Genomic DNA, 25,118 nt, shown 5'->3' on the forward strand with positions numbered 1-25,118 from the left:
AAAATCTTGCAAATAATTCCCTCTAAGAATTTCTAAATAAAATATGGGACAGCCCGAATTTGTGTGGCTCTTTCTTCACGGCTATAATACTCTGTGTTCAATCATAACATTCCTACTGTGAATAACTACAATGTTAACTGTAGAAATCGTCAACGTAAAGTGTGCAACATATGTCCTCTAAAATCATAATATGACTATTTATTTAGAAGTTCCTTTTTCTGAAAGGATCTCCGAAAATCAACGGCTAAATTTTCAAAATTTTTCAATAGAAATTTCTTGAAATATTATACAAAGGTTTTTCTTTTTTAAGTTTAAATAAAATAATAATTTTTTTAAATTAAAAAAAATATTTTAAAATATATGCTTTTTTGCCTTTTAAAATGGATCTTACTCTTTTATATGTTGAGATAGGACGTAATGATTGTAAATTTGAATTTGCGACCCCTAATATGATTTTTAATTATTTTTTTCATTTGCGAGGTTAAAGAATTAGCACAAATGCATCGGTATACGATGCTTTTTTTACAGTTATTTTCCTTTTTAATTTTAGTTTTTCGTTAAAATTCTTTAACAGTAGCATGTATTTAATGAAAGAAAAATAAAGTAATTAGAAAAAGGGAAAAGGTATTTAATTAAAAAAGTAAAAATGTTTGCTAAAATAGAAAAAGCCCTTACATTATTGTATACGAATTTATTGGCAACTAAATTAAATTTGATTTTAATTTTCTGAAAACACGAACTAAAATATAAAATAAAGCGCTCATTTCCTGCATTTTTCTAACTTTATTGTACACCACCTTCTAAAAACATAACTGAACTCTAATAGTTAATTTTTAACTACTACATGTAACTTATATCGGCTTCTGTTCTTCTTTTGTTAATCTACACAGACGTTAAGATTTACGATACGAGCTCAGCAATCATTTAATAATGTTACATAACCCATAAAAATTTCAAAGATGTTTTTATTCCTTATTGATTTTCCATAAAACTGATGCACAATCTAATGACCCTGAGAGTTGTATGCTATTGACTAAGATATCGCATGACTAATATAGTTTTTGTAATAGATTATGTATTCAGCTTTAGTGCTGAGCTGAAAACGTCATTTATTCTTGTGGTCTTTTTTTTTTTTTTTTTTTTTTTTTTGCATCTCAATCACGTAATTCATCAAACGAAAAGTTTTTCGAATGCAATGACAAACATTTAGTTATCATTCAACTCAAAACTTCGCAATTAATTATGAAATGAGATCAACCTTCACAAAATGTTATTAAAACAAAGATATAACGTTGGTAGAAATTGTGTTGAGGAAAGCATAATTTTAATTTTATGTATTCTATCTATGTTAATAAACTGTATATCTTACGATATAAAAAAAATTCAATCATTATTGAATTAATTAATGAAATATTACTTATTACATTTCATATAAAAATATTGAAATTGTTTGTAAAAAAATTTTGTATTCCTTTTAAGATTTAAAAAGATAAATTAACATAACTAACATCAAAAAGATAAATTAACATAATTAACATCAAAAAGATAAATTAACATAATTACATCAAAAAGATAAATTAACATAATTAACATCAAAAAGATAAATTAACATAAAAAGATAGATAAATTACCATAATTAACTTTAAAAAGATAAATTAACATCAAGAAGCATAAATATTCTACTATTCTTCTAACTAAACTATTCGAACCATATTATGCAGATAGCGGCTACCCCTCATATTTTGATGATCAAAAATCCAAATTTAGAAAAAAAAAAGAAATGTTTATTCTATGAAAGTACGTTTTTGTGTCTCAATTTTGTAACTCAAAATATCGTCTTTCACTAATTAATTAATATAATATAATATAATTAATTAATATAATAGCCATTCAGTTGAACAATTAAAATTGGCATTTAATTCGTAAAAATCTTATTAGAAAAATTTTTTCAGGCGATATCGTTTTTTTTTCTTCACGCAATATAATCGATTAAAATAGACTACTTTAAGCTTTAAAATAGTGTAAAATATCTAAAGTTTTATTAACTTTGAAATTTTGATGCTTAAATTGGCATATTTGTGGAATTGCCAAAATATTTTCAAACGTATATTGGCCGTAAAGTTCATTAAAACAACAATTTACAAAAGCAGATAAAATAAATGATATAAGCATTAAGCTCACATAACCATTGGAGTAGCGCGAAAGAAATTTTTGAGGGGGCACGCTGTTTTTGTTTTAATTTTTTTTATTTATTTTAATTTTTTAGAACATACATATTAAAACTCTAAAATAAATATACGCTGAGAACATTTAATAAATATCTCTAAGTTTAGGAGTAATTTTTTATATTCAACAGAGGAGTTAATATCTAGTATAATGACAATAATTAAAAGCTTTCGTGGGGCATGACGGATTCTGTAGTGCAGTGTTCCCCAACCTTTTTATCACCTCGGACCAGTCAACGTTTGATAATTTTACCGCGGCCCGTTGGGGGGGGGGGGACGTTGATTTTTTACATTTTAGATTATTTTGATTTACTAATTTTAATTTAATTGTATTTAAACATGGCTTCAAAATAAATACAGTTACACCAAAAATTAAATATTAAGTGATTTAACATTTTAACTTAGAACGTTAAATCAATGAGAACCCTGAGCTTGTTTCTTTGCAATGAGATAGTTCCATCTGGGGGTAATCGAATCGGAGACAATGATACATTACAAACATTAAAAAATTGATGTCACTACCTTCGGTTCCCCCCTTTTTTAAATCAATAAAATTTCAATGCAACACAGATATTTTTAATTTGGAGTATAAATCTAGGAATTTAAATTCAGTTTCGATGAAATATGCGGCCGGTACCATTTGATCCACGGACCGGTACCGGTCCGCTGACCGGGGGCTGGGGAACACTTCTGTAGGGTATTCAGAGCATATTGTGAAACCAGGGAAAGTCTGAATTTTTATTTTTATTTTCTTGAAATTTAAAAAAAAGGCTATGGCAAAATGAACGGATCACCCTGAATTACTTTTGATCAAAAGATCGGATCTTCACGTTCTAGGACTCAATCTTAATAGCTATAGGAAAAGACCTCAAACATGTAAATTAATTAGTGCAGACGATATTTTAAATTACAAAATCAAACACAGAAGTGTACCCTCTCTGAATAAATATGCTGTTTTTTGACGTATTCAGAGTTTTAAACCCCAAATGATAGGGTGCAGATGCAACCTGGAAAATATGGTTCCCATACTTAGGTCACGAAAGCGAACAAAAATAATCTTTCGTTACTATTTATCACTTTTTATTTAATAATAGTCGGCAAAATTTTGAATTTTAAGGTTTAAATTTTTTTACTTGATTTCGAAGAATGTGGCGAAAATTTGAGCGAAATCCGTCGAATAGTTCCTGAGAAATCAAATATTAAATATGAGACATTTATAAAATTCCATTTCTCAGGAACTGTTAAGCCAATTTTGCCCAAATTTCTTATTTTGCCATGTAAAATTATATTCCTTAATATTTTTTCAACTATTATTTCTTTAAAAAAATTATTTGCTAAAAGTTAGCTTTTTTATGGAATTATCTTTGGACAAATGAATTTCATAATTGTGAGCAAAAATTTTTAAATTCGCTCAAAATAAACATTAAGGAGTTGTAACTTTGGATCTCCCTTCTGGCCAAACAATGGGGACCATATTTTCCAGATTGAGACTACCTTCTATAGTTTGGTCAAAGACCCAAATCCATCATAAAAAAGGTATGTTTATTAAGAAAAATAAGTGAATTTTTTTGTCTGATTCCGGAACTTAAAATATCGTCTGCACTAATTAATTAGCACATTTGAGGTCGCTTTCTCAAATTATTAAGATTGAGTCCTAGAACGTGAAAGTTCGAAAATTAGATCAAAAATTATTCAAGGTGGTCTATTTTTCCTTCTCTTTATCTCGATTCTTTTTTTTACGTATCGTACAATCCTATTTCAAGGTATGATATTATAAAAATTCGATTTTTCTAGATTTCTGAGCGTATTTTTTAATATGTATAAAGATATATAAATCGTTGTTCTGATTTTTTTAAACGTTTCATTCTAGGTTTTTCAAATATTTACTAAGATATACTTCCTTAAATAAATATTACCAGAAAAAAGTATGGTCAAAACTGCTTAGAATATGGTAAAATTTATTGTGTTTCTGAATCTATGGGAACGCGAAAAGCTCGGTGATTTTTACCGATATGCTTTGGTTTGATTTTGGTAAAATTTACAATAAAATATGGTTTTAAAACCTGTGGTAAAATTTGGTTACTTTATCATGATACCTTGGAGCATAGCATAACAACCAAACTTAAAATTACTTTTCAATTTTGCATTTTTTACTAAATGTGTGATAATAAGCTTGAAAACCAGAATTTCCTGTAAACCCTTGCATATGAACAGAAAAATAACCAAATGAATGATTTCAATAGCTTACATTATAGTTTTATCAACCAGAATCATGTGTTTTTTTCCCGAAATGTATATGGTACAGTACGCTAATTTCAAAAGAAATTTTTTCTCTATGTAGGAAATTGTTCTTATATGAATTGTGTTTCATTTTAATTTTCAGACATGCAGTTGAGATTTTAAAAAATAGTACTGTCCCAAAATAAATTTACAATAAAAGAGTAGTGTATATAAATTTAGTTTAGGCTTGTAATCAGTGATATAAAAGTTTTTCCCATGGTGCCATAAAAAGTTTTTATCGATTTAATTCGTTTTTAATTATTACCCGGAATATTATGAGAAGATTAGATCCATCACGAGGAACTTAATGTATTATTTAACAGTATAATTCTTTAAGAGAAATTTCTCTTAAAATCTAAAAAAAAAGGTTTTTTTTTATCTATATGCAATAATGTGCCACTTTTTAATATTTTTATGCATTTAGTGTAGTTCGGTATTTCAAGTCCCCAGTGACGGCTTGAAGCCCATCCAGCTTCAAATCGACGGATACCAGCTGTCCATGTTGCCACAATTGTGCCGTTGGTCGCCAAATTGTGGAGCATTCTTCTTAATGACCTCCCTTAGCCCACTACGGGCTGTTAATGGAATGGTTTACTTTTTTATTACTTTTTTTATTCAATCAAACTAAACATAGAAATTTATTTTTTGAACAATTTCGAATATAAATTTAATGTTCTAAATAAGCTTGTTATTTTTTAATGCTATAAAACCGAAATAAGTAAAATGATGCTTAAAACTTTCGACAGTTATATAAAGTAAACAGTGTCTTCAAAAATCACTACATAATGTTAATAGAAAATAATAGTAATTAAAAAAATTATATTGCTCATAAAATAAGCTAAACAACTAGTAACAGCAACTATAAACTAATGTTGAAATCCTTAGGCAATTTTTTAAAAAAAATCTTTAAATATTTTTAAGTTACCACTTAAATGAAAGTGATATACATAGAATTAATTCGTTAAATTATTGATAATCCATCTTAAATTATTGTTTTTTTTTAATTAAAAATAGTTTTCTTTTTTTTTTTTATATAGAAAAAATGTAGTGCTATAAAAAAATTCTAAAGTTTTGAAAAATTATTGAGGGGGCATGTGCCTCCCTGTGCCTCCTCGACGTTACGCCTATGCACGTACCAATAAAAAAATGATTAAATTGTCCGTGTCCAATAATTTTTGATGCCAGTGGTTACACTGAATGTTGATTTCAAAAGCGAGCTGTCAAGATGGGAAATGGAAGTGGAAATGGGAATATGAACGGAGAGCAGCCAACAAAAGGTCCATCAATTTGGTGTCCACCGAGGTGCCAAAAGGCCCATTCCTATATCAATATGAAACCAGTTTCAAATGCATCCCGCTTCGCAATTTTTTTTTTAATTAATTCGTTAAATGCGTACCTTTATTGTAGTGCTATTTATGCTCTGGGCCTTTTGTGCTCTTAGACCAAATAAGAGTTTTTTAAAGGTTTTCTATATAAGTATTTCTATATAAGTATTTCTAAAAATGCATGTGTATTTGCACAAAATATGACTCACTTATATTAACATGGAATCAGTATCGAACAATAAATCCCGCTTTTCAAATTAATTATAAGAACTTCACTATGTCCACCCCAGTGATCGGAAATAGCGAAGCCACTGTAGTCGCACCTTTTTTTTCGCAGTTTGTAGTGTAGTATGTTACTTTTTTTAAAGAAGTAGTGTAGCGAGTAGTGCGTTACAGAAAACAGTAGTTTGTAGTGATTCCTGGCAACTACTTTTTACGTATAGTTTAGTAAGGAAACAGTAAGTAACAGGGGACAGGTAACAGGAAGTAACAGGGTTCTAACACAACTAATTTTTCGAATTTGATGGGTACAAATCTTCGCTGGTTTGTAAATGGATGCAATTTAAAATGCTCCTGTGACTGTGAGTTGACAGGAATTGCGTATTTAAAATCACTTAAAACTAATAATTAAGCTAGCGATTGCAAATAATAGATAATTTATCACTTGGTTGCACTTTCACATGCGAATGGATATTGAAACATTGATGTTATTTCAAAGGAAGGAAACATGTTTTCGATGTACTTAATTTCTTAGAGGAAATAAAAGAGCATTAAACAATTTAAAAAGTTGCAATTATTTGATAATTTCGCATTTCTTAAATTAAATATTCGCTTTCGAAAAGGGCAAAAGAAATTGAAGATAAAATTAACAAATTCGAAACAAAATGTCTGAAAATAATAAACTGACTCAAGTAAATATGAATTAACATTTCTAAATAATTCTTCATGTTTGATATAAACCAACTTTTTGTTCAAAACCACTTTGAATATAATATGCAAATTAATTTCTCCAGTAGTGTAAATTATACAGGCGTAAATTAAATCTCCAGCAATTGTAGTTGTAGTACTACATTTGTCACAAAGTAGTTGTAATTGTAGCAAGCTGCAAAAATAGTTTAGTTTCTCCGTCCACTGGTACACCCAATTATAAAATCTCTAGGGTAGTACTGTAACATGCTAAAAAAGTGAATTTCCCGATAATTCACCATGTTAAAAGCTTTACTTTTGTTAATTCTCGAAAGCAAAAACTACCTTTCCAGAACGACTTTATTTCAAAAATGGGTGATCTGCTGAGCTGTGAATTTTTTGAAGTTCTAATCCAAATCATGCAATAATCTTTAAAAGATGTAAATAACTCTTATTTTTTTTCTAGTCAAATTTCTATTTTTATGAAATCAAAGTAGAACAGGTGCATGCGCAAATGATTGGAAGGTTTTCGAATATGACACTATACAGTAAATGGAAAATGTTACCCAATTTGATAAAATTGTGTGGTACGACCAAAAAATTCCTTGTGTATATTTTTAATTAGATAAACTGTATCACTCACGTGATCTTATTGTTACATCTTACCAGTTAAATGCAGTGTTACTTTTCATCAATATGCAATGAATTATGCATTTTCACTTCTCTTTATGTTGATGCACTTCTGTATAATTCTTGTTCAATGAAAGTAAGAAATATTAACGAGCTTGCACAGTTTTGAATATTTGATCAGCTTTTAGTAGATTATAGTTCATTGAAACTATGTATTTATTCGAAGAAAGTAACCTTGTTAAGCAGATGTATGTATATGTAAATTCATGTATGAAATTCAGATTCGTAATTGATTTTAGACACAGATAAAAATGCTGGTTTTTAAATAAATACAATTGATTATTTTTATTTCAAGAAATTGAAATTTTTTAAAGTAAAATAGTGAAATAATTTGAATTATACTTCGGATTAGTTTTTTGGGTTCGGTGAAAAAATTCCAATATGGTGCAGTTTTTGCGCTCTGTATAACAAAGAAATACCTAGATGGGTTATAATAATAATATGTATTTAGATTTTTTATCATTTGTCTTTTTTTCTCAATTAATTTGTTGTCAGAAAACACTATTCGATAAAACAGTACTTCTTCATCATTTTTTTTAAAAAATAATAATTATTATAATTTCCACTTTATAGAAATATATAAATTTCCAATGCATATAAAATTCAGATTCGTGATTAATTTTAGACACAGATAGAAAAAATGCAGGGTTTTAAATGAATATGTCTAGCTATTTTAGTTTGCTAGTAATCTTTGTTTCAAGAAATTGAAATTTTTTAGTGCTAGGTTGTGAAATAACTTTAATCATATTTCAGATTAGATTCTTTATTTTGGTAAAATTTTAGATTTAACGCAGTTTGTGCTCTCTATATAATAAAGAATTACCTAAATCTGAAATAATAATAAAATGTTTTTATATTATTAATCATTCAGCTTTTTATTAATAAGTTATTTGTAAGAAAGACTATTCAACAAAAATATTTTTTAATTTTTTTTATTTTTAAAAAAAAATAATAATAGTATTTTCAATTACTTTAAAACACCTCTTTTTATGAATATAAAAAAAAAATTAAGAAATTTCTTCTGCATACCGTTGTGATAACGAACATAGTTTTAATTTCATAATACTAATTGTGTTTTAATAAGCATGAGTGGTTTAAAATGCAAGGATGGAAGCACAGATGCATTCGTGATTTCTGTCACAACACGCAAAGGAAAAACCGTTCTTTGGCCAATTGATGTGATAGTAAAAAGAACATTTTTTTTCTTCAAAAAGCTGTATCGTTTTTTTTTACTTTATAAATAATGTGAAATAAAAAGAATTTTGGTTTATCAATTTTAACGTCACGATAAATTTCTTTTGTTTTTTTGCAATATGCAGAATTTCACAGAGTGGTTCGATTAGAAAGGTTTGCCAGTGAAATGAACTTTGATCATATCTCACTCCCCTGATATCAACAAGCAATATTTCCTATCATTTCACTTGTTTGCATACACTCTCTTATCTTTGCATATAAAATTCTTGTTTCGAAATTCGCAATTTCGGTAACTATTGTAGTGGGTCCCACCACCTATCTTCACGTGTAAGACCGATAGTTCCACGTGTTTAAATAAAAAAAATTTCTCTCCTTTGTCGAATTGTTCTCTTCAGTGTGTTCTAAATTTCGAAATGAGAAACAAAGTGCTAAGTAAACATTGAAATTCTGTTTTCGAACTAAAAAATGAACTGAGAATCACAGACTGCGTGGTTATTATTTCTTTTGACAACTTAAGCTATTTACAGTACTAGACAATATCCTTTCAAACTTATAAGGTAACCGGTCCCATTAGAATAATGCGAGATATTTTAGAATTTCTTTGGATTTTTTTTTTAAATTACTGCAATACAATTGTACAATTAGCTTTTTCATGTTGCTTATTTCTGATTGAATTTTAACTTATTTATTTATTTAGCCTTTTAAAGCAGAATTTTTAATAAACATTATTTTTTTATACTTTATTCATTACTTTGTTTAAATTTAGGTTTAAAAAAATGAAAAATATTATATTTAGCATTTTAATAATTTATGGTTATGAAATACTGCATCGGACATCTGTGACTTATTCTGCGTAAAAGGTAAAATCTTTCAAACACAACTCACTTCCAAACAATAATTTTTCAAATTTGCAGTTATTTAGATCCAAGAGAAACAGTAATTCATCATTGAAATCTCATTAATTTATAAAATTAATTATTGATAAAATTTTTGAATATGAATGAAAAAAAATGTTCAAGTTACTTTTTTTAGATTTTATATTTTAGTAAAAATATAATCCCGATAATCTGACAATTTTTTTTAGAAACTATAAGACTGTGTTTTATAATTAAAAATACCAAAATGTAATTTTACTTAAGTAGAGCGCCAGAAAAAAATACGTAAAAGGGGCACGGCCAGAGGAATAAAATGCTTTTCCAAAATACGTCATGCATAATACTTTTTCCCATGGTTCTCTTAATAACCTCGTATCTTAGATTTCAGAATAATACAATACTCTATATACAGTTTATATAGGCAATATAAGAATTAGAATGGCCGGAACAGCCTGATTGGCAGGGCGCTGAACTCACGTTTGTGAGAACGGGAGTTCGAGTCCAGCCAGTAGTAAATAGAGACCGGTGCACGTTAAATCTGTCGGGTCACAAAGTCCTCCATGTTCCCGTAAGTAAAAAAAAATCAATACCTCTGGGGGTACTGAGTCGGAGACTGATCGTTCTCTGGTTCAGGTCAGAATTACGATCTGTAGACGAATGAATGGATGTATGAATGGGTCCGCCTTATAAACGGGTGTGGCAAAAGTCAAATTCTTGGCTCAGCTGGAAAACAAGAACAATCACTCCCCTCTGCCTTAATGGCAGACAACAACAACAACGACGACGAATTAGAATCAATATTTTTGTATACGTAACTTCTAGTAAAAAGTGTTTATATATTTCCTGATAATGGAGGTCAATTTAAAAAGGTGATCAACTTAAAATGGTGGTCAACTTTACGCGAAATTTAAATTTTTGCTCAGTTCTGTCCAGTGAGAACGACTAAAATACTTCAAAAGCGAGTTTTTCTCGCAAATACATGTTTCCAGTCGGCAGAACTCTTCATTCGAACTCTTCACCGATTGACTTCACATTTAAACCGTATGTATCGTTCGACTCACCGCTTACAGAATTACTTAATTTTTTTAAATTTGATTCCATATTTATTTATTCTTTTGTAATAAATTTTTTTGGTAGTGATTTCATTTTTAAATATGAATTAAAAAAAAAAAACGAGCTTTTTCCTACTCTTTTTTGTAAGCATATTCAAAATTTTTGTTTATGCTCATAATCAAAATCAAATAATCGAAATTTACTGAGCTTTCATAATCAAAATTTACTGGAATTGCCGATTCTGTCGCACCTCCTTCGAGGAGAAAAACTTCCTCAAATAAAAGCTATACAATCTCTATTTTGTTTACTGATTTGTAAAGATTAATTCGTACAGTTTAATTGTGTAATAGAAGGACCTTTTTCAGAATTTCTATTTATTCCACTACCTTGCTGAAAAAACGATTCCTGAAGTGTCCCTTTTTTCCCCATCCTAATAGCGACCTTACCCAATAAGAGGAAGCTATACAGCGAGAGAAACTTTGCATAGCAAATTCTCTTTCACCTCCGAATGTAATCTAAAATTTAAAATATGGAATAATTGAGTTCTGGTAAACCTAGAGTAAGCCATGAACTTTCAATTGAAAAAACAACTAACAAGGGAAACTAGGGAAGTGTGACTCGCCAATTTTGAAATAAACTAGTGGGATGTATGCCTCATGAGGAATAATTGTAGGGGGCAACATTCGTTTCGGCCCATAGAAGATCCTATGAGAGATAAAAAATAATTCAATATATAGAAAAATCGGCATTTTATTACTTCAATGCAGACTATTAGTTAATGCAATTGTCTCATACTCCAATTAATTTTGTGGTATATTCACGTACTATATAATGCATATTTATTGTCAAAATTGATTTCGAAAATTTTATATATCTGTAGTTTTTCAGAAAAAACTGTTAGGTTAATTTTAAAAGAAAATTGACATCAAATTTTTTCAATTTTTTTTTCCAAAAAACTTTCCAAATTAATTGGAGTATGTAATTGCTAATTAATTAATAATTAATTAACAATTTATTTATAAACAATTAATAATTAATTAACAATTAACTAATAATTAATTTTCTGATCAATTTATTAAGTACCAAATTAATTAATTATCCAATTAATTACAAATTAATTGGATTATGAGACAATTACAATAACTAATAGTCTGCATTAAAGTAATAAAATATCGATTTTTCTATATATTGAATTATTTTTTATCTCTCACAGGACCTTCTATGGGCCGAAATGAATGTTAATTAATTTATTAAGTACCAAATTTATTAATTATCCAATTAATTACAAATTAATTGGATTATGAGACAATTACAATAAGTAATAGTCTGCATTGAAGTAATAAAATACCGATTTTTCTATATATTGAATTATTTTATATCTCTCACAGGACCTTCTATGGGCCGAAACAGATGTTGCCCCCTAAAATTATTCCTCATAAGGCATATATCCTACTAGTTTATTTCAAAATTAGCGAGTCACACTTCCCTAGTTTCCCTTGTAAGAGAGGATAACTTAGAATTACGCAATAAAGAACTTCTCTTTCAATAATTTGTTTGTATTTTGATATTTTGAAAAATGTATTTTTTGTGTTTGAAACTTTCAGGCTTACTCTAGGTTTGCTTGCGATCACTTTTTCTATACATTAAATTTTAAATTATCATATGGGGGAGGATTTCTGATGCAGAGTGGTATAGCGTCCTCTTAAGACAAATTGTTATAATCGAGCAATAGCTGGCAGCCACGAGAACAGTTCTCGATAGGCTTGCTTTTAGTGATTCTGAGAGCTCATCTCGTGATTGCCAGACAGTATTCAATTCCTCCAAAAATAGCATCTGCTTAACTAATAAGAATTACTACTATCATTAAGAGCATATTTATAAACAGTAGTATACTATTTTTAGTCTTAATGATATTTAATGCAAAAAAGCTTTAAATAAAAAAAAATAAAATTTTTTTTAGCATGAACACACATAAAATAATGACTCAGCAAGGTGCGTTTTTTTTTTTTAATCTTTTATCGCAACAAAAAAAAATATTGAAAGGGGAAAAAAAACACTATTCTCTATCTCTTTTACCACAGGGTCGTTATCTCATTTATCAACTATTATCATAACTTCTGAGTTATCTGTTCATATTATGCAACTACTAGGAAATAAATGTCACTCTTTTATGTAACGAGTGATAAATATACTGCGCAGATACCGATAATTAAACATGCATATTGATTATTAAACATGCATATTGATTAGATACTTAAAAACAGAAAAAAGGAATTAAACTGAAAATAAACTATTATACACATAGACACATTAGAATAATATTTCCCCTTTTATATTATATATTTATGCCGTATCTGATGAGTATCATTTGGTCTATAAAAGTGGCGAAATTTAGACATCAACTCATTTCAACAATACCTAAAATTATGGATTCTATAGTAACATTTGTCACTTTCGCTATTATTATGTGTAGTTCCCAAGTCTTTCCCACAGCGGCGAAGAATGAATGTCTTATCAACAAGACATTTTAATCCATCTCATCGACTTGAAAAAATATGTATTCAGCCCTGATACCTTTTTGGCTTTATGAACTACATCAGCCCCTAATTCAAAATGAATTTTTCTGCCTCTGAGTTACCAGTTCAGAATAATGCTATATTTTCAATTAATTTAATTGTGTTCATCAATATTAAAAAGACCTTTTAGGGTTAATGGCTAGCTCATGCGTTTTTAACTTGGTAGCTATAGCTCCCCCCCCCCCGGTGGGAGGTAAAGACTTAAGAGGACGCTATACCATTGAAGAAAATTCTGATCACATATTCATTTTGAACCAAAATAAGTAATTTAACGATTTAAGCATAGAAAAAATGAGTTCAGTCATACCTGGAATAAGCTAGCGTATTATACATAGAAGTTACAAATAATGAAATTAAATTTTCCAAACATCAAAAGGAAAACAAATTATAAAAGAATAGCTAAACATTATGCAATGGGGAAATTCTCTTCCAATGATTAGTTTACATTTTGATTTTTTCTTCCAATCTTTTTTCCAGCAATTGAAACTTTATGGCTTACTCTGGGGTTGCCTCAACTCACTTTTTCTGTACTTTAAATTTTAAATTACTTATGGAGGTGAAAGAGAATTTAGGATGAAAATTTTCTCCCGTGGTTATAGCGTCCTCTTAAGGGGATTCTAACAAGGTTATGGTTATTTGAGGAGTATTAAGGATTTGTATTTCTAGAGGATCGCTAAGAAGTTAAAGAGAAAATCAGTATAGAGTGCACATTAAGATACATAAATTACTTGGTTCGGTTTCGAAGAATTATTTACCTTTCTAACTCAGCATATAATGCTTGTCATTGAAGCAGTAATTACACTGAAGAGCCAAAAAAACTGTTACAGGCATGAGTATGCGAAGAAGTATGGAGCCAATCAAAGTACAGCGCTGCGATCGGCACCTCGTATATAAGACAACGAGTGTCTAGCACAGTTCTTAAATCGGTTACTGCTGCTACAATGCCAGGTTATACAGATTAAAGTGAGTTTGAACGTGGTGTTATAGTCGGCGCACGGGAGATGGGACATAGCATCTCCGAGATAGCAATGAAATTTGGATTTTCACGTACGAATATTTCACGAGTATACCGTGAGTATCGGAAATCCGGTAAAACATCAAATCTACGACATCGCTGCTGTCGGAAAAAGATCATGCAAGGACGGGATCAACGACGATTGACGAGAATCATTAAACGTGACAGACGTGCAACCCTTCCACAAATTGCTGGAGATTTCAATGCTGGGCCATCAACAAGTGTCAGCGTGCGAACCATTCAACGAAACATTATCGATAGGGGCTTTCGGAGCCGAAGACCCACACGTGTACCCTTGTTGACTTCACAGGTATACCAGTTTTTTTGGCTCTTCAGTGTATATCAAAATAAAAACAAAATAAGATGTTTTTTAACGATAGCAAATAACGATAGCCTCTTTGCGATTTTAACATGAAACGGCGCCATGAACTTCGCATGAATTTAAAAATTGTGTGCTCCTCCCGCTTTCTTAAATTTTCCCAATCTGTAAAAAATTCCGGAGAAATATTACCGACACTGAAGCTCCCGGTACTTTTTACCGTAAAATCCATTTTTACCGGAACATGTTACGAAATAAAGAATTTCATTTACCGTAATTTTTACAATAAGCCATAAAATCAATTAATCACTCTTATTATAAATAAATATTACTGTAAAGTTTAAGGTTTAATATTTTACGATGAAAACGGATTTTATGGCTGATGCACCTAAAGTGTTGGTACTTTATTCCGTAATTTGAACCCGAAATTTGATTGATGACTGTAATATTCTTAACAATATATGTTCGATTTTAGTTTTGATACATGATGTTTCATAACAGGGATTTCCAACTTACACGAGGCCGCAGGCCACAATTAAAAATATAAATCAAATGGCGGGCCACAACTTTATCAAAATTTTATGAAGGACTTTTTTATGTTTGAAAGAACATTAAATATTACTGTCAGATTTTTAATCAGTTGCACAAAACAAAAGTATTGAATTACACATTGAAATAAGTAGATTTTTAAAAATATTTAATTGCTTTTAATAATATTTTTAAAAATATTAAATAAATAATAAAAATTCGGGCTACAATACCTTTAATGTGCACCTATGTATTAAACAAATATTGTGCAACAGATATCTAATTGTAAAGATATAAAACTTTAAAAAGGTTGGCATTAAAACTTACATAGAAGCACGTAGCACGCAAAATATTCAATGAGAAAATTGAGATATGTGTGCTACAACCACCAGAGAATAGATATTTACAATTAAAATTTACAAATGTGTGTGTAAATATTTTCGTCCAAAATGAGTCAGTGGTTGCAAAAAGTTAAATCGGATAATTTCTTCGAGAAAATTTCTGATACGCACATGCTAAATTATATTCACAAAATAGAAAAAAAAAATGAAATAAAATAGAGCTACATACACGATTATTTTTGCATTTGAATAAATATTTTCCTGGGTGCAAAACCTGAGAAATAAATTTTTTTGCACCGTTGGTATGCTAAATTTCACAGATACGAAGAAATTAGGTTTTTATTAACGAGAAAGGTATTTTAAACCCATATTGATTCGTTACGAAAATTGTCCGCAAAAAAATGACAACTAACATAGTTTAGTTCGCGGGCCACACAAAACGACTTCGCGGGCCGGATGCGGCCCCCGGGCAGCCAGTTGGAAACCCCTGTTTTATAATGATACATGATTCTTTTTCGTTTTTATAAAAAAAGTCAGAAATTTATTATTTGAGGATTTTAAAATATTTACATTTTTGTTCTCTTTGTTCTCACTTTTAGTTCATTTTATAAAGAAATTTTTGAATGCATTAAATTAATTTATTCGTAAACTTTATGGGTTTTTTTTTCTTCTTTGGTTTAACAATTAAAAGGAATTTCATTAAAATAATTTTCGGATTTCTAGTTCCAACGCTTGATAGTTCGTATAGGTATGTGGATGACATCGATGCTCTTATTGTTAACTAATGCAATATAGTTCTTTGATTTGATTTGAGAAAATGTGTTTCTTTCAATATTAGCTAGTTGTGCGCAAAAACGCAGTTCATGGATTGCAGGCTCACTTAATTTCAATATAATGATAAAAATAATATTTAATAAAGTATACAGTTCAAACTGCAAAGTAATTTCCTGAATTTAGTTTTTTGCAAACACTTGAAAATTAGTATAAAGAGGTCACCAATATAAATGCGTTGGTTATCATCTACGATTTTTACGTACCTAATAACCAAACATTCGCTTTATATTTTCTGTAACTTAAAAGACATGATTATAGAAGTGTATCATACCCAAATTATTAAAATACTTCAAATGGTACGAAAAATTTATCTTGAAAACATATTTGTTTACTTATTTTTACGATGGGTAGTCGAAGATTTTTGTCATAGCAAAGCAGGCGATGATACAGAAAAACATTTTTTTCAGCATTTTCCGATATTAAGCAACCTTTAGAGTATATTTTTCGATTTAATAAATATTAGTCAAAATGCCATGATGATACTGCAAGCGCCATCTATTATCATTTTACTTAAATTCAATTAGAAAAGAGATAAGCGCCTTTCATATTTGCTATATATAATAAGTAAAAACTTACACTTTTAAAACTTTTGATTCAACAAATTCTGTTGTTCGACTATAAAAAAGAAAAAGTTTTTTTTCCCCCCACATTTTCTTTATTTCCCCCATTTTGTCCGTAAAGCATACATCCAGTAAAAAGGGTTTTAGCCTTGCAATTTCACTGCTTATAGCATCTTACATTTATTAGATTTCAGAAGTAACTTAAAAAGTAAACTTAGCATTAATAAAATTACATTTTAGAGGTTATAGTTGAAATTTGAGTATTGAAAATTTTGCTTGTGAAACGGTACGCGCTGACAAAAAAAGAAGATATTAAAAACATTTTTTATGCATTATTGCATGTCAATAATTAAATAGAATAATATGGAAAATATTATCAAAATTTCTTAATGTTCTAGCTATCGTAAAAAACGTCAGGCTAAACGATCCAGCTATTAACATCTTTTTAAAGTTTAACTTACAACAATGCATTTCTATAATTTCTCTTTCCCGATATTGCGTTCAGACTAATCTGCACAAAAAAGTGATGAGTGGTTATAAACCTAACCCCTTCAAAAAATAAATAAAAGTACTTACAAACTGCACAAAAAAGCCTGTTCTTATTGGTGAGCATGCATACATATAGACTTTTAATTTTATTTATTAGTTCTTTTGTATATATAAAACATATGTTTCGGTATGTTAACAATTTATTTAAAACTTATATGTGTTTCGATCTACCAGTTGCTTCCATTTTATCTTTTTTTTAATCGGGAAGTTATTTGGTTTGAAAGAATGTTTCTGAAAACTGCTAAGCTAAGCGTCAGAACAAACTAATTTGCATTAATAAAAATGTAGTATAAAAAAGACAGATAAAAAAAAATTAATAACTTATAAATCTACAAATAATGAATAAAAATTTGCAAATAATAAATAAAATCATTGGAGGAAAGTGAAATTACTCAAAACGGCAAACTTCCAAATAAGCAGTTTTTTTTAAGTTTTTTTTTTTTTGTCATCACCTTTATTTAAAAAATATTTCTAAAAGGGTGTTCCCTTCAAAATACCTTTCGAGTGGCAAGTGCCGATGCCTGAGGCCTTCCCAATAAAAAAGAAAAAAGACCAGTTTAGTATAAGATCGTTTGAAAAGGGGATGTTAAGGGCAGGAAAAGGGTCACTAAGGCATCGAAATTGGTCAAAGGTGGAACTGCATTCCAAAGAATAAAAATAAATCTTTGTTAAACTTTTTTTTTATTTCTCTTTATTATTATATAGGCTAAAAAATAATAGCTTTCGCTGAAAAAATATTTTAGAAGAAATATAAATAAATTTTAACCAACTTGAAAAATGATATTTAAAACATTTAGCTCCTTATTAAAAAAATTATCATAGATTATTGAAACGAAAATTTAACTATGCTAAATTTTGTCTTGACGAAATATTTCAACTAAATAAGCTACCATATATTTTACGAAAACTTTTTTTTTTTCAATTTATATACACCACACCATAAACTGTATAAAAAATAACGAATGTGCTTAAGGGCTAATTTTAACAATGCTGAAGAATATCAAACTTTGGTTATCAAGTACCCTGAAATTAACACTTGAAACATATAAAAATGAAAGGCTATTAAAAAAAATATGCATATTAAAGTAAATCAACACGCGCTGTAAAATGTGAAAGTGAAATTTTATGGAGCAAATTAAAAATATTTTTAACTATGTGAAACATATAAAAATGAAAGGCTATTAAAAAAGATATGCATATTAAAGTAAATCAACACGCGCTGTAAAATTTGAAAGTTAAATTTTATGGAGCAAATTAAAAATATTTTTAACTATGTGAAACATATAAAAATGAAAGGCTATTAAAAATATATGCATATTAAAGTAAATCAACACGCGCTGTAAAATGTGAAAGTCAAATTTTATGGAGCAAATTAAAAATATTTTTAACTATGTGAAACATATAAAAATGAAAGGCTATTAAAAAAAATATGCATATTAAAGTAAATCAACACGCGCTGTAAAATTTGAATGTCAAATTTTATGGAGCAAATTAAAAATATTTTTAACTATGTGAAACATATAAAAATGAAAGGCTATTAAAAAAAATATGCATATTAAAGTAAATCAACACGCGCTGTAAAATTTGAAAGTCAAATTTTATGGAGCAAATTAAAAATATTTTTAACTACGTGAAACATATAAAAATGAAAGGCTATTAAAAAAAATATGCATATTAAAGTAAATCAACACGCGCTGTAAAATTTGAAAGTCAAATTTTACGGAGCAAATTAAAAATATTTTTAACTACGTGAAACATATAAAAATGAAAGGCTATTAAAAAAAATATGCTTATTAAAGTAAATCAACACGCGCTGTAAAATTTGAAAGTCAAATTTTATGGAGCAAATTAAAAATATTTTTAACTACGTGAAACATATAAAAATGAAAGGCTATTAAAAAAAATATGCATATTAAAGTAAATCAACAAGCGCTATAAAATTTGAAAGTCAAATTTTATGGAGCAAATTAAAAATATTTTTAACTACGTGAAACATATAAAAATGAAAGGCTATTAAAAAAAATATGCATATTAAAGTAAATAAACACGCGCTGTAAAATTTGAAAGTCAAATTTTATGGAGCGAATTAAAAATATTTTTAACTACGTGAAACATTTAAAAATGAAAGGCTATTAAAAAAATATGCATATTAAAGCAAATCAACACGCGCTGTAAAATTTGAAAGTCAAATTTTATGGAGCAAATTAAAAATATTTTTAATTACGTGAAACATATAAAAATGAAAGGCTATTAAAAAAAATATGCATATTAAAGTAAATCAACACGCGCTGTAAAATTTGAAAGTCAAATTTTATGGAGCAAATTAAAAATATTTTTAACTACGTGAAACATTTAAAAATGAAAGGCTATTAAAAAAATATGCATATTAAAGCAAATCAACACGCGCTGTAAAATTTGAAAGTCAAATTTTATGGAGCAAATTAAAAATATTTTTAACTACGTGAAACATATAAAAATGAAAGGCTATTAAAAAAAATATGCATATTAAAGTAAATCAACACGCGCTGTAAAATTTGAAAGTCAAATTTTATGGAGCAAATTAAAAATATTTTTAACTACGTGAAACATATAAAAATGAAAGGCTATTAAAAAAAATATGCATATTAAAGTAAATCAACACGCGCTGTAAAATTTGAAAGTCAAATTTTATGGAGCAAATTAAAAATATTTTTAACTATGTGAAACATATAAAAATGAAAGGCTATTAAAAAAAAATATGCATATTAAAGTAAATCAACAAGCGCTGTAAAATTTGAAAGTCAAATTTTATGGAGCAAATTAAAAATATTTTTAACTACGTGAAACATATAAAAATGAAAGGCTATTAAAAAAAATATGCATATTAAAGTAAATCAACTCGCACTATAAAATTTAAAAATCAAATTTTATGGAGCAAATTAAAAATATTTTTAACTATTACAAAAAGACTTTAAAATTTTGTTGGGTTAAATTTATTCAAAATTCTCTGACACGTAAATAAAAGAAGAAAAGAACGAGGATCGTAAGGAATTGAATCAACCAATCATAAAATAGAGGTATTGAAATTTTATGGAAACGTGAAGGATTTGTGACCCCAACAGATGTAGTATGCATCAGTCACTATTTTGCATCTTCGACCGGCGGGGATCGAACTCACGAACATGGATCCAACGCCCTATCAGTCAAGGTATCCAGGCATCTGCCGAGTAGGAAAGAAGAAAGAGTTTTAAGTAGACGGTAAATTCCTTTCAGTGATATGACTATTAATTCGACTTGTAACGATCAGGAAGAAACTGCAACTTGTATTCTTCGTTATCAGTACCCTAGGTTCAGTAGAAATTTAAAATTTCCTAGCTAGTCGGAAAGTAATAGAAATTTTCATTGTAAGATTCCATCATCGCACTAACGAAAATGTGGTAATTGAAACGAAATAATTAAATATGACCAGCCGCAAAGAAATGTTGCCAGTCATATGAGCCTACACACATTCGTAGACTAAATATTGTAATATGAGCGAATACTGAAACATAGCAAGTAGTCATTTAATACATTAAGTAATATTAAAAGATAATTGTGAAAAAAGGTATTCTTAAAAATAATTTTAACTGATATTATTATTTTTGGGACAATAATCCTAAAATCTATTCTGGCATGCAATTAAAAAATCAGCGTCAAAAAATTAAAATTGAGATTTTAATATATTTACATCTTCATATAGTAAGCACCATGTAGCGAAAAAAAAAAAGAAGAACATTTACAGATAAATTTTGTTTTAGTTTTTGAAATTCTACTTTAACATTCATAGCATTAGCAATAGGAGAGGAAAAATTGACAAGCAACTTTTTTCGGAATCAATCGTGAAGCACTTACGCTGTTTTTCATTGCACGACAGTATTGTGGTAACTAGATGCTAAATGCTAAACTAGATAACATAATTGTTTTTAACAAATAAACAATTGCCCTTTCAGTTACCAGTCTTGTCATTCAATTGAGGCAATAATGTTATTGTTAGACTCATTATTTAAGCAAATATTTAAACAGATGAAGAAAAAAAAACTGAAAGAAACTAGTAAACAAACAAAATATAAAATAATTGATCTGTGTAACATTTAAAAAATGGCAAAGTTGTGTTTGATTAATTGAATTTGTACGTCATATTCAACGTAAGACTGTCTAATTGATTTCCGTCTCTCCAAAACTTCTTGAAAAAAACTTAATATTATCTTTAACCTATTTAAATATGAGTGGTTTACATTCTTTTAAAGTATATGGATTTTGTTTTAAATTTTTTTTTACTAGATTGCATGCCAGAGTAGTTGTCTATTTTATATTTTACTTTAACACTTTTCCATTTATATACTATGAAGTAAAAAAATTTCATTTTTTCTTGATTCTTGACAGGTACAGTAAATTTAATCATGTATTTTTTTAAAGGCTGTCTAAAGCAAAGCTCATAGCAAAACTAAATAGCTGTCACAAGGAAAAGGTATAATTTACTTGCACACGACCGCAAAATATCTCCTTTATGTAAATAAGAAAAAGAGGCTAAGTTTGTATTTGAAATAGAAAAGATGTTTACATTATTTACCTATTGCCTTCGAAATGAAATATCTTTGGCAAATTTAACTACAAAGACAAAAAAAAACAAAACAAGATAGTCTAGCGCGTCTTATTTCCTAATTACCTTAACTAATTGAAGTGTAAAGACGAAAAGAACAGTTAAATGGCATAATTTTTTCCTCCTAAGGAATAAAAGTATAATGTTTGCACCAAGGGAGGCAGCAGAAATACTATTCTATGTATTGGAAAAATCGTATGTCAGATATATTTATCCTTCAGGGGATATTTAAAATCTTTAAACAAAACGTGTAATTTTCATGAATATTGTGCACATTATAAGAGAATATTTCGAATGTTTAGTTATTTGAATTAAAAACCGCTCTCGGCCTGAACAAGTTTTCATTTTCGACCATGTTTTTTGTAGAAAAAATTAAATAATATTCATAAAAATTTCTTATTTCATTAAGTTATTTTTCTTTTTTTTTCTGAAAAAAAAGTCAGAGGAAATTTCTTGGAAAAAAATATATATGTTTGTATTTGACTCTTCAAGTTCACTTTTATCATCACGTCATTTATTTCACACATTTACTTTATAATATTTTCATTGCAGTTACAATTCTTGTGTTTTTGAAAACGGAGGTAAAACTTGAACAATGGATGAATTAGATCTGTTTCTGGAATCAATATTGAACCCGAAGCGTCCTCCAACGTTCCCTCTATCATTACACTATTCAGAAGGAGTTAAGTTCCTGCAGTTAAGAAAATATAAACTAGCTCTTGAACAGTTCAACAAAGCTTATGAAATGGACCCGAACAGCTTTAAAGTACTTGTAAAAAGGTGCAAATGTTTCTTGGGAATGAGACAGTTCGAACATGCTCTTGCGGATGCCCGAGCAGCTTTGCAATTGAACCATTCTAGTTTGGAGGTGATAGATCTGAAAGGTAAAGTTGAGTATCAAAAGGGTGATTTTGAAGCCGGTTACAAAACTTACAAAAAGGGCTTGGAGATAAGACCAATGAATAATTTTTTGAAAGTAGGCCGCCAACTTTGTGAAGAAGCCATGAATAATTCAATGAAGAAAGAAACTAAAATTATAATCGATAGTCAAGATATCTTGAATTTGAAGGATGCGCGTCAGCGCAAATTTAAACCTGGTTGGAGAGACAAAGTGCCATTTCTGCAGAACTTTTTAAGTGATAAAGAGTTCCTGAAGCAATTATTAGCAGATTCTGCAGCAACAGATGTCCGTAGTCTCTGCCAAGAGACCATAAGTCTTATATCGGAAAATCAAAGATTTTGGGCTATGCAAATGCCGTGCAAAAGAAAGACTAAAACGGATAAAATACATCCTAGGAGAAAAAGCGCAAATGTACAACACATTATTTTTTTAATATCAAGATGTAGGTTTTTTAAGAAAAGGGGTTTGACAGACTCTTGTATATCAGAATGCAAGAAACTAATGAAAATTATCGAAGATTCCTCTGATATTCCTCAGAACGATAAATTGAACTTAAAAATAGATATCCTTCATTTGCTCGGTGCTGTATACAAACAAACAAAAAATTCTACTTTATATTTGCAATGCTTGCACGAAGAATTGAGATTGTCACAAGAACATGACATGGTAATAGGATTCATAAGAGCCTCGCATTCCTTAGCAAAGTATTATCAGAAATGGGAAAACCTTGCAAAATTTTACAAATATTTCTCGATCTTGAATGATAAATTAAAATCCGATAGATTTCATATGTTTTGGGAAAATCGAGACAAATTCAAAAATGTGTTTGGCATTAGAGCTCTGCAAGAAGAATCACTAAAAGAAGTTGAAGAAGCAATGATCTGGGCATATGGTGTCGAAGCAAAACTTAGAAAACATATCCATGAAACAATACTGGAGCCGGCGTATGACATTATTAAAGAAACTTATCGTGAAAAAATCGGTCACCAAAATGTTGATCGGCAATCCATCGCAAGAATTATATCGGATTCAAGTGAAAGCGAAAACTTTTACCCGTTTGAGTCAGGATCAGATTCAGTAGCATCGGACTCAAGTATCTCGTCTATTTAGGAGTTCTATCAATAATCTATTACTTATAGGATAATATCTATAAAGTATAGAATATAGGATAATTATGATATTGGATTAATTATATAGGAATAATCTATTAATTATATCAGAAGTTCTATTTATCATAAAATGTATTTGTCTTTTGTAAATCATTCTTTTCCTGATGATTATATTTCTCAAACGATTAAATTATATTTCTCAAACGATAAAATTATATCTTCATATTCTACTTCCCGAACTTCCTCATCGTCTAAAACTCATTATTTCACTTTCCAAACAAAATATTTTAGAAAATGCTAAATATTAATTACAAAATAGATATTACATAATCAATATTACATAATACTAGTAATGTACTATTAAAGGAAATATAATTTACATAAGATCATTTGGTAAAAAAAATTTAACATTCAAATAGACTTGTAGACTATTTTTCTTTATATAATAGGAATAGAAATTAATGTATAAAAGTTATAGCTATATATTTTTAAAATTATTCGAAACATAGTTAAACAATAAACTTCGTTATCATAACATAAATCGATTTGTAAAAATTTCAAAAAGTTATTATTACATAAAATCTTCCATGTAAAAGAACATTTTTAAAAACTTTTCTAGTTTGGAAACATGTATGAGAATACCGTCGAAAGTTTTATTCTCATAAATGCTCATAACAGTGATCCAAATGATTATATTTCTCAAACGATTAAATTATATTTTGATTTTCTTCATATTCTACTTTCCGAATTTCCTCATCATCTGAAACTCATTATTTCACTTTCCAAACAAAATATTTTAGTAAATGCTAAATATTAATTACTAAATAGATATTACATAATCGATATTACACAATACTAGTAATGTACTATTAAGAGAGACATAATTTACGTAAGATAATTTGGTAAAAAAAAAATTTAACATTGAAATAGACTTGTAGACTATTTTTCTTTATACTATAGGAATAGAAATTAATATATAAAAATTACAGATATATATTTTTAAAATTATTCGAAACATAGCTAAACAATAAACTTAGTTATCATAACATAAATTGATTTGTAAAAATTTCAAGTTGTTATTGCATAAAATCTTCCATGTAAAATAAAATTTCTAAAAACTTTTGAAATCCAAGAAAATGTTTAAGGAATGTTATAACAATTTCATCTTTAAAGAAAACGAGATATATATTATTATTAAATTTTTTATTGCTCTGTTCATT

The 25,118-nt window shown here is 28.4% G+C and overlaps 1 protein-coding gene across 1 annotated transcript; it reads left to right on the plus strand.

Moving 5' to 3' along the window:
* The first annotated feature begins 22,443 nt into the window (after window positions 1-22,443).
* On the plus strand, window positions 22,444-24,918 carry LOC107449812 (outer dynein arm-docking complex subunit 4). Its single transcript, XM_016065469.5, has one exon. It carries the CDS (start codon window positions 22,484-22,486, stop codon window positions 23,897-23,899), a length of 1,416 nt encoding a protein of 471 aa, XP_015920955.2. The 5' UTR covers window positions 22,444-22,483; the 3' UTR covers window positions 23,900-24,918.
* Window positions 24,919-25,118: the final 200 nt, after the last annotated feature.

This window comes from Parasteatoda tepidariorum, chromosome 6, assembly GCF_982258835.1.
Source record: "Parasteatoda tepidariorum strain Cologne lab strain chromosome 6, Ptep-v5.0, whole genome shotgun sequence".
Taxonomy (NCBI): domain Eukaryota; kingdom Metazoa; phylum Arthropoda; class Arachnida; order Araneae; family Theridiidae; genus Parasteatoda; species Parasteatoda tepidariorum.

Coding starts and splice junctions, on each gene's coding strand:
- LOC107449812 (XM_016065469.5), top strand. CDS start 22,484: ATGGATGAATTAGATCTGTTTCTGGAATCAATATTGAACCCGAAGCGT.